Consider the following 12106-nt stretch of genomic DNA (forward strand, 5'->3'; position numbering starts at 1 on the left):
AGGATTTCAAAATGCCAACCAATCAATCAATCGACACAATGCACTTTTGAAATATCCGGGTCAGTGATTGAGTGATCCTAGCAGTCACTTTACAATTTCCGTGAGGTGACTTAAAAAATTACGATTCTTAGAGTCACCTGGGTAACGACGGCCACCCAAAAGTCACCTCACCTAAAGTGAGTCTCGGAATACCTCTTCATGGGTGAGGTGACTGGTAAGTGAGGTGACGGTGACTCAAGTGAGGTGAGGTGAGGTGACGGTGAGAATAGGGCCCGCTATTTTTCAAAAATTTCACAAAGCTTTGGTTTTGAACTGTAAAGTCCCATTCAGTTTTTTTTCAAAACTTTCCTCGCGACGATTTACGATTTGGAACCTTAAATCCCTGCCATATATTTATTTGTTCTGCTCCCAAGCCCAGTTTGATGGGAATTTTTCTTTGCAATCATAGGGTATTATAATACACTTTTCGATTTTCGAATCATTTTTTCAAAAAAGTCCTTGGAACTAAAAAAAATAATTTAAATTGGTTTTTGGCGCTTTTCGTTTGTTTTGACACTAGATGCTGATGTTTCATGCTATTTTTAGACATATTTCGACAAAAAAAATTCGATTTTCAACATTTCCCCTTTGGATTTTTTTCTTATATCATGAAATCAATATTAAAACGCCGCACCCCCTTGGTGATGTCCGATTGAGCTAAAAACTTGCATAGATTACTTTTTCGATGTAATCAGCATTTTATGTAAGAGTTTATGCGAAAATTTAAGATGACCATTTTCATTGATATCTACCCTGTAGAACCACCCACAGTTCTCCATACAAGCTTTTGGTTTTAATTTGTGGAGCCCCGTTCCATTTTTTTCAAAAATTTCTTCACCTGGCACCGTAAACTTTCGCCATTTTTTTTCGTTTGGTTCCCAATTTTTTTTAAATTTTGTTTCGCAGTGTAATCCATCTAACTCACTCCACTATCTTTGCTGTAGCTGGACAGTCCCATTGCTGGTTCTACGAAATTGAGAAAACGATAAAGCTTGAAGAATTTTTGCTGTTTCTTGCTGATTTTCTGGAGCCTTTAGTGGAGTATCGGTTAAGATCCCCTTCCGTTTTTAGTTCGACTTACGGGCAATAATTTAGCGTGTGATACTCTGATTTTGGCTTATTTTATGACTTATTCCAATTATTTCATAACCCGACCAACCGCTTGCTACGGACCTGCAAATAGCTAACATATGGCAAGTCAATGTAGCGTTCCCATTTTTTTCGCTCACTTCGTTTCAATCTTTTTATTATAAGGGATCATACATAAATGACGTATCTTTTTGAGTGATTTTCAACACACGCCTCCCCCATCGTAGCATTTCGTCACAAAACTCTAAACACCCCCTGTTAATTACGTACGCAAAACTCCCCCCCCCCCATATAATGCTACGTCATTTATGGATGGTCCCTAACCTACGGTAGACAACTCTATTCTCTTATTTTAGTGCGACTTATTCACAAAAGACATACTATTCCAGTGGTGACGACCGATTTGAAATCAATTAAGTCACGGCTAAGATATGACCGGACAAAGTAAGCATTCTCATTTTTTCAGATCCACTTGGTAGTCCGCGCAACTTTTTACCGCCTTGGTATTCCGAGTTTTAAACCGCACAAGAGTTCATTATTAAACTTCTTGTGTTAGAGAGTGCTACTGAACTGCATTGACGGTTGCAGATGTGTTTTGGAGAGACGAAAAGTCGGTAAACATTGCCTTGATACACAATCTCCTAGCGACATTTTGTCTTTCTGAGTTGACCTAGTACTACGGTCCAAGTATGCCACCAGTGTAATAACAATATAATCTTTATATTGGATGCAGCAAATTATGGAATCCTAATGTTATTGAATGAGAAAGGCACAATTGCACCACTAGGTGGATTAAGACAGGTTTTTATTAAAAATGATTACGAATAAAAACAAAATAAATATTAATAAATCAAAATGAAAATCCGCAGCAAAAACATTAGTTTGCTGTGTTTAAGAGGTTCTTTAAAATGATATAAATGATATTTTTGAAAAACTTTTAAATAAAATTTGTCTTCTAAGGTCCCCAGAAAAATATAAAAATGTTAAAAAACCAGCCTTGAAAACGTTGCGAAGTGATGTATATGCTTCAAAGTGCTTCAAATCTGCAAATCTTTCATTCTAGGATTGAGCACCATGACTTTTTGGCCATCGATTTGTTTTGAGACAGCATAATCCCCAAGCAACAAGTGCCCTCATTCTCCCATACGGTAGTGTACATGCGTTTTCATTCATTGGAAGACAAACATTTTATATTTCAACATCAGCTTTCAATAGTTTGTCATCCGCTGGATCGCGCAGATCGGAAGTTTCGGAGCTCACGTCTGTTTGAGTGGTGCGCTCCATATAAATAAGCCTTAGCAAAAGTGGCTGCAAGCATCGTTACATCACAAATGAAAGTATAAATTGCTACGTGTCGGATAGTTATTTAATTTTGACAAGAGAACAAAAACGATCGACACTATGGATCAACGACTGATTAGCGTTATCGTGCTCGGGTTCGGGTTTATGTTTTTGTTTACCGCCTTCCAAACAATGGGTAACATCGAAGTATGTGCATGAAGTAGTTGGAAGAATGTTCATTTTGTGGTTTATCGCTGGTTTCCTTTATTTTTTCTTTCTTCTTTCGTATATTTGTAGCAAACAGTTATAGATAGTATCAAATATGACGAACGAACATTTGAAGGAGACGGATACACCAGTTTGGCGGTAAATATTCTTTAAGCTTAGAATTAAATTAGAAATGAATATTGTTAATGATTATCGACAAGCAAAATTCACAGAAAAATAGTTCCTTTCAATTATTAATTATAACTATGTGATCATGGGATTGGACGAGTCATTTAGGAAACAAAATAGAATTCTGTATAAATTGGCTTTTGATAATTATTCATAATAACAATAACACTAAAAGAATAAGGTAAACATCAGTGAAAGTTTGTACAATACCGGTCATTCACTCCTAGTTTTTTTATATTCAAACAGGTTATATATGCCACTCTGTCGATTTCAAACTGGTTGATTCCGTCTGCGATGTCGAAAATCGGACCGAAAATCGCAATGCTGTTGGGATCAATAACTTATTGGTAAGTTGTACGCCATCAATAACATCGCATCGTCACAATTTATCAATATCTGATGCTTTCGCTATTTTCGTATGAAATGAGTAACTCTGCATGTTCTGTTGCTGAAACATAATTGTTCAATATAAAATTAGTGAGAGTTCAGTTAAAATGCGCTAAAATATCTGTACATAACAACAAGTAACTTTTCAAACGATAGAAAATCACCTGTTTCAATATATATATATATATATATATATATATATATATATATATATATATATATATATATATATATATATATATATATATATATATATATATATATATATATATATATATATATATATATATATATATATATATATATATATATATATATATATATATATATATATATATAAATGAAATGGTTTCCGTGTGTCAGCGCATAACTCAAGAACGAGATATCGTATTTCTTTGATTTTTGCATTATTTTGTTGGTTATTTTCTGTAGAAGGTTGTTTAACATAAAAATCAAATATTGAAATTTTCCTAATCCACCTATTAGGGGCCATGCATAAATGACGTAGCATTTTGGGGGGTAGGGAGGATATACCAAATTTGTGACGAAGTGTGACGAGGGGGAGGGTAGGGTTAGAAGTTGTGCGACGTAGCATTAGGTTTAAAACCCATTGTTTAGAGAAAACAATTTAATGATCTTCCATTCCCAAGAGAAATGAATTTAAATTCAAACAAGTTACTTTTGATGCGGTTTTTCATAAGGTAAATTTTACGATTCGCGGAATTACAAGTTCGCAAAAATACGAAAAGATTTTGTATGCAGATTTAACTTGCTACATTAGTTAACTAATGTTGCTAACCAGTAGACTTCGTTTGGAAGCTGAATTAAATTTTCACTTCGGATTCAACCAAACAAAATTTAGTAATTTAGATGAACGTATGCTTCTTAGAACTATTGGCAGCTGCAGGATTGTGAACTGAGAGAACTTCTCTTCATGCTCCCCTTGACATATAAAATTGAAAACAATACTATCAACACTATATTTGTGATGAAATGGGCTTATTTTGCACGCAATTTGCTGTTATAATGAAAATGTTGATAAAAGTCGTCAAACATTTTGAAAGGACATGTATATAAAATAATTGAAAAACATGTAATTTTTTTTCATCACCCGGGCGCTTTGCATGGGACGAGGGGGAGGGGGTAGGTAAATGCTACGTTATTTACGAGGGGGAGGTTATAATTTTGTGACCAAATGCTACGAGGGGGGAGGGAGGGGTAAAAAATCACCAAAAAAAAGCTACGTCATTTGTGTACGGCCCCTATTAGTGCAATTGAGTTTTTCACATATATGCACCTTTTGCTGGATATCTCTATATATAAAAATGAAATGGTTTCCGTGTGTCATCGCATAACTCAAGAACGAGATATCGGATTTCTTTGATTTTTGCATTATTTTGTTGGTTATTTTCTGTGGAATCTTCTTTGACATGAAAATCAAATATTGAAATTTTCCCAATCCACCTATTAGTGCAATTGAGTTTTTCTCATATATGCACCTTTTGCTGGATATCTCTATATATAAAAATGAAATGGTTTCCGTGTGCCATCGCATAACTCAAGAACGAGATAGCGGATTTCTTTGATTTTTGCATTATTTTGTTGGTTATTTTCTGTGGAAGGTTCTTTGACATAAAAATCAAATATTGAAATTTTCCTAATCCACCTATTCGTGTAATTGTGTTTTTCTCATATATGCACCTTTTGCTCGATATCTCTGTATATCAAAATGAAATAGTTTCCGTGTGTCATCGCATAACTCAAGAACGAGATATCGGACTTCTTTGATTTTAGCATTATTTTGTTGGTTATTTTCTGTGGAAGGTTCTTTGACATAAAAATCAAATATTGAAATTTTCCTTATCCACCTATTAGTGCAATTGTGTTTTTCTTATACATGCAGCTTTTGCTGGATATCTCTCTACATATATAAAAATGAAATGGTTTCCGTGTGTCATCGCATAACTCAAGAACGAGATATCGGATTTCTTTGATTTTTGCATTATTTTGTTGGTTATTTTCTGTGGAAGGTTCTTTGACATAAAAATCAAATATTTTCCTAATCCACCTATTAGTGCAATTGTGTTTTTCTCATACATGCACCTTTTGCTGAATATCTCTATATATAAAAATGTAATGGTTTCCACGTATCATCGCATAACTCAAGAACGAGAGAGCGGATTTCTTTGATTTTTGCATTATTTTGTTGGTTGTTTTCTGTGGAAGGTTCTTTGACATATGAATAAAATAATGGAATTTTCCTAATCCACCTATTAGTGCAATTGTATTTTTCTCATATATGCACCTTTTGCTGGATATCTCTATATATAAAAATGAGATGGTTTCCGGAGATTTTAAATACATATTGATGTATGTTAATTGTATCTAGCTTACGTTTAGTAATTCCTCCACTGAATTCTATGGACAACCGGTACATACCGTATACCGTGCGGACCGAAACAGTGGCAACAGTATTCGCGGACGTGGAGGAGGAGTTTTGATTGCTGTTTCCACCGCATTTGCCTCATGTGAGATTGATGTAGGTAGTTTAACCAGTGTTGAGGCTGTTTGGGTTAGAATTACAACTCCATCGAGGAACTTTTATATTGGTGCTGTCTATATTCCTCCTGAAAAGCGACTCGACTGCAATATCATGCAACTTCACATGGATGCTGTGAATAACGCTTCTTCACAAGCTGGCGCGGATGGCGTGATGATTGTCCTTGGTGATTTCAATCAGCCAGGGCTCATTTGGGTGCCGCCACGACACGGATACGCTTACCCAGACCCGACTGCTTCGACAACCAACGTCGCCAGTCGTTTGCTAATGGACGGATTTGCTTTCAACGAGCTAAGTCAAGTAAGCATGATTCCTAACCACCAGTCACGCTTTCTGGATCTCGTCTTTGTTAGTGAAACTATTATACCTGTATGTTCCGTCAATGAAGCATCCAGCGTGATTGTTCCACTTGACAACTTTCATCCCGCGCTTGAAATCTCAATTGGCACTATTCGATCAGTTCAGTATGTAGAAACTCTTTCTGTCGACCGTCTCAACTTTCGCAAAACTGATTTTGTAAAGCTGCGCAGTTCTCTGTCGCAAATTGATTGGAGTGTACTGCATGCCCAAGTGAGTGTTAATGCTGCAGTTGCCATCTACAAGTGACTATTACTGAACTGTGTTGAGACCTCAGTGCCTAAATGTCAGCCTCCTAGCAAGCCGCCCTGGTCAAACAGCACTCTTCGAAAGCTAAAACGTACTCGAGCAAAAACCCTACGTGCGTATACAAATCGACGGTGTCCTCTTTCTAAGCGCATGTTCACTTTAGCTAGTATTGAGTATCGTTGTTACAACAAGCTTCTGTACAAACGCTATGTAAACCGCATCCAGAATAATCTACGCCGAAACCCGAAGGGCTTTTGGTCATTTGTCAACACGAAGCGAAAAGAAACTGGACTTCCATCAAGGATGTTTTACGACGGCGAAGAAGCTACAACTGTGGCGAAATGTACGCTGTTTGCCAGATTCTTCTCGAGTGTTTTTTCAACTGACTCGCCAACCGCAAACGAACTCGAAAATGCCTCTCGCGACGTTCCTGCTTGTGCTGTTGATTTGGATGTGTTTACTGTCTCTGAACAAATGGTTATATCTGCAATTCGGAAAACCAAGTCATCTTATGCACCCGGCCTCAGTGCTATACACTGAAAAAAATCCAAACGTTAATTCTATTTGCTTCAAACCGCTTAAAATTCATATGAAGAAGAAATGCTATTGTTATCACGCGCCCACATATCTTCTATGTGTCAACTGTATAAACTATGTATGTATACACATAAGTTATATGTGCATATTGTTATAGAATGGGGTTTTATGTGCCTAATAGTTATGAAATGTGAATGTAAGATTAATATTTCTTGTAAATACACACATTAGGTTTATGTGCCAGCAAATAATGTCTATATGTCTCCGTTAATTGCAAAAATCTATGTGTAAAATCAATAGGCATAACGTTTACTTTTTTTTGAGTGTACCTTCAACTGTATTGGAAAAATGTTCGGACTTACTTGTAACACCACTTGCATATATTTTTAACCTATCGCTTCAGCAGCAAACGTTTCCTGAGGATTGGAAATGCTCAGTTATGTTCCCGGTATTCAAGAAAGGTGACAAACGCAACATAGCGAACTATCGCGAAATCACTTCGCTAGGGGTCGAATCTAAAGTGTTTGAATCAATTATCAACGAGGCGTTATTTTCTGCTTGTCGACACTACATTAGTACATCTCAGCACGGATTTTTCCCAGGACGTTCAGTCGAGACGAATCTCGTCTGCTTTACGTCATTTTGCACGGAACAAATGTCTAAGAAACTGCAGGTGGATACTATTTACACCGATCTAAAGGCAGCTTTTGATAGAGTTAATCATGAGATACTGATAACAAAGCTTGATAAGCTAGGGTGTTCTACTAGATTCTGCCATTGGCTTCGATCCTACCTTGTGCGCCGTGAAATCGTTGTTCGAATTGGCGATATTGTTTCAGAATCCTTTTTCAACACTTCCGGAGTTCCTCAAGGTAGTACGCTAGGTCCACTACTTTTTTCACTGTTCGTGAACGATGCGGTTTTCGTTCTAAGCCGTGGAGGAAAGCTGTTTTTTGCCGACGACTTAAAATTTTTCTTGTTATACGGAATGAAGCCGATTGCCGTGAGCTACAGCATCCTATTGACACCTTTTATAGCTGGTGTGTAAGAAACATGATGGTCCTTAGCGTTGCAAAATGTTTTGTCATCAGCTATTATCGAACGAGAAATATGGTTACCTTCAACTATAACATCGCAGGAACTCTACTACAACGCGTTGACCACGTGAAGGATCTAGGAGTCATTCTTGATGATAAACTAACGTATACTCATCACGTCTCAGCGACCATCGATAGAGCCAATCGTTTGCTGGGATTTATTTTCAAAATATCCAACGAATTTCGGGATCCTCTATGCTTCAAGGCTCTTTATTGCTCATTGGTGCGCCCGCAGTTGGAATTTGCAAACGTCGTTTGGTGCCCGTATCAAGCTACGTGGAGCCTTAGGATCGAAGCAGTCCAGCGTAAATTCATACGATATGCGTTACGTGAATTGCCGTGGAACGATCCATTAAACCTGCCACCATACGAGGACCATTGTCGTCTTTTAGGACTTAATACTTTAACACGCCGGAGACATGCAGCGCAAGCTACCTTCGTGTCAAAGATTCTGCTGGCTGAATATGATGATCCGGAGCTACTAGCGCAAATCAACCTCTACGCGCCTACCCGTTCTCTTCGCCCTCGAGCCCTGCTGCATTCTGAAATGCGCAGCACTAACTACGCTACCAATAGTCCAATTTTAGCAATGAGTCGTCGCTTCAACGAGTTTGCTAAAATTTTTGACTTCGTCATGAACTCTTCGCAGTTTCGTCGTCGTGTATTGTCACTATTTTAATTATGTTTAGTTTACCTTAGTTTAGTATAGTTCATTAAGACAAATTGTCTGTAGGACTTTTTTTTATACAAATACAAATACAAATCTACAAACGTTTGCCAAACGTGTTTCTATATATAAAAATAAAATGGTTTCCGTGTGTCATCGCATAACTCAAGAACGACATGATGCATTTCTTTGATTGTCGTATTATTTTCTGTGAAATGCTCTTTAGCAGGATCACAAAATATTAACATTTTCTTAATCTACCTATTTGTGCAAATGGGACATTTTTAGTTCAGGATAGTTTGTCATTATTAGTAATTACGTTTTAAGATGTCATTGATGTGCTATTGGATTCAGTTTTTATGCGACGGTGACAAACCTTGCTTACATGCATTTAAATGAGCGGGGACAGAGCTAATAAGTAACGTGTATGAAGGCACTATTCACAAAGGAGAGTATGAATGCAGCGATGCTTCGTGGAAACAAACGAATTCCCATGATTCAAACGGATTCAAATTCCGATTCGACTTTGAAAATGAAAATAAGTCATTGAAAAGCACCGGAATAAATTCGCAGTACCGTTGATAGCATTGTTACTGTTTATAGAGATAGGCACAAATAATAGCATTGTTGATCATAATGTATATTATAGGACATAGGTTTTACAATTGGAATCACCTCACTGGAATTGAAATTAATAGAAATTTGATCCACAAGCATTGCTTTTTTTGGTTTGGTTGTATTTTTCAGTGAATAATTATAGGCAGGACAACGTCTGTCGGGTCAGCTAGTATATATATATATATATATATATATATATATATATATATATATATATATATATATATATATATATATATATATATATATATATATATATATATATATATATATATATATATATATATATATATATATATATATATATATATATATATATATATATATATATATATATATATATATATATATATATATATATATATATATATATATATATATATATATATATATATATATATATATATATATATATATATATATATATATATATATATATATATATATATATATATATATATATATATATATTATATATATATATGCAGTATAGTATATATATATATATATATATATATATATTATATATATATATATATATATATATATATATATATATATATATATATATATATATATATATATATATATATATATATATATATTATATATATATATATGCAGTGAATCAAATGAACGTTTCTACCTAAGGTCTGATGTCTATATGTACCGTGCCAGTACTATAAACAAGCAAAACAATCGAATAATAAAATTCGTCCAAAGCCAGCGTGAGCAGTTTAGACTAACGGAAGTCGTCGTTATACAACCGCACCACACTCGTTACTTATAACGTTTAAAACTTTGGCCATAACGGAAAGCTACGCTATGGAAGACAACATGTAATACGTCGTTGAGCATGATAATGTTAGGATAAAGATACCCGTTTATATTGACAATGATAAGATTGATATGCGTCTGAACGATCTACACCTGGGTACTATTAATATTTTTTTACATAACTCTCCGAGCTCTCGATCGAAGCAGTTCGTTTTCTGGTGCTGTGCATAAAGTGAACAAGAATATATATTGTCAGTGAAGGTCAACCATTGTTTGAGGCAGTCTTTGTTCGCCGGTGCCCAGGCTGGTGAAGTGAATACCAGAATAGCCGGACACGCCGCTATATAAGCTAAGTATTATTTTTCTTTCTTTCATTTCCCTTTCCCCGATCGGTCTCTACTTTTCCCTTTCCCCTGAATACAAGTTTCATCTCTCGTTTACACCACGTGCTATCCTCGTGCCTTAATGGCCGAGGGCGAAGGAACATTGGATGGGAATGATATTCCCATGGATTTACCGGATAAACCCGAAATTACTCCCTCCCCTGATTCCCCCAGTCCTGCCCGTATTAAAACATACCCAGCCAGTTCAAATGGACCCTGGGTGGTGTATTTCCGGCCCAACACGAAATCTAGAAATATCACGGGAGCTGACTGCTAACTACCCGGCCGTAGCTCAGATAACACGTGTTCGAGTTAATAAGATACGCGTTATAGTAAATGACCTCGATCAGGCAAACCAGATTGCTCGCAGCGAGCATTTTACGAAACAATTCAGGGTGTATGTGCCTTGTAGGGCAGTGGAGATCGATGGAATCGTCGCCGAACCGGGTCTAAAGTGCGAAGACCTGTTGAAGCACGGGGTTGGCTGCTTTAAGGATCCTTCACTTCAAAAGGTGAAGATTCTGGAATGCAAGCAATTGTATTCCGCAAAAACTGAAAATGATAAGACAACTTATTCTCCGTCAGACTCGATTCGGGTGACTTTCTCCGGGTCTGCTCTTCCCAACTATGTCCTCCTGGATAAGGTTCGCCTACCTGTTCGCCTGTTTGTACCGCGGGTAATGAACTGCAGCAATTGCAAGCAACTGCGCCACACAGCCACTTATTGGGGCTATAAAAAACGGTGCGGCAAATGCGAGGGAGAGCATGAGGATGACGCTTGCGGTGGAGAAACTGAGAAGTGTATTTACTGCGGGGGCCCTCCGCATGCTCTTAAGTCATGCCCGGCGTACAAGCAGCGCGGAGATAAAATTAAGCGCTCCCTTAAGGATCGCTCGAGGCACTCTTATGCAGAAATGCTTCGCCATCTGTCCCTTCCGAAAATTCCTTTGCTCTTTTGGCTGGCGTTGAGCAAGAATCTGACGACCCACAAGAGGGAACATCATTGGTTAACCCCATTGGAATCCAGGAAGAGGAGAAATCTAGTCTCCCCTAAATTGCCTCGTGAGGGGGCCAAGGTGTCGTCCCCTCAGAGTGCGCCAACTACAATCAATAAATCCAACGGAAGTGATGCACTACAGCCGAAGCAATTTGCTCCAGGACTTGGAAATATTAATTCTAACAAGGAGTACCCACCACTTCCAGGGACACCAAAAACCCCAAGTGTCCCCTTTTTTCAAACAGATACTCAGTCCAGTAGCGGACTAATGAAATTTTCTGACATAGTGGACTTAATTCTCACAGCTTTCAATGTTACTGATCCTCTTAAAAGGCTTCTGATACGTTTTCTCCCTATAGTGCAAACATTTTTGAAGCAGTTAACTACTAAATGGCCCCTCCTTGCAGCGATCATATCCTTCGATGGCTAAGTCATAGAACGAGGTCACCGATTCGATCACTGTTCTACAGTGGAACAGCAGAAGTATCCTCCCGAAATCGGTTCCTTTAAATTTTTACTAAATAGTTTAAAATGTGACGCTTTCGCATTATGTGAAACTTGGTTAACTTCCGATATAAATCTCAACTTCCACGACTTTAATATAATTCATCTGGATCGAGAAAACCCCTATGGAGGAGTACTTTTGGGGATCAAAAAGTGCTATTCTTTCAA

General features: G+C 37.0%; 1 protein-coding gene across 4 annotated transcripts in view; it reads left to right on the top strand.

The window, feature by feature from the left end:
* Positions 1-2357: 2357 nt before the first annotated feature.
* The window catches only part of LOC131687251 (UNC93-like protein MFSD11), a 157065-nt gene continuing 147316 nt past the window's right edge, over positions 2358-12106 (top strand). For 2 of the 4 annotated variants that reach the window (XM_058971346.1, XM_058971398.1), the window contains exons 1-3: positions 2358-2616; positions 2707-2775; positions 3052-3152. In XM_058971346.1, coding sequence (XP_058827329.1) covers positions 2530-2616; positions 2707-2775; positions 3052-3152 — 257 coding nt within the window. In that variant the 5' untranslated portion in view covers positions 2358-2529. Of the gene's footprint in view, positions 2617-2706; positions 2776-2848; positions 2987-3051; positions 3153-12106 lie in introns of those variants that run through there. The other 2 variants (XM_058971454.1, XM_058971510.1) reach the window with 2 other exon arrangements.

The sequence above is a fragment of the Topomyia yanbarensis genome, chromosome 1 (genome assembly GCF_030247195.1).
Source record: "Topomyia yanbarensis strain Yona2022 chromosome 1, ASM3024719v1, whole genome shotgun sequence".
Taxonomy (NCBI): domain Eukaryota; kingdom Metazoa; phylum Arthropoda; class Insecta; order Diptera; family Culicidae; genus Topomyia; species Topomyia yanbarensis.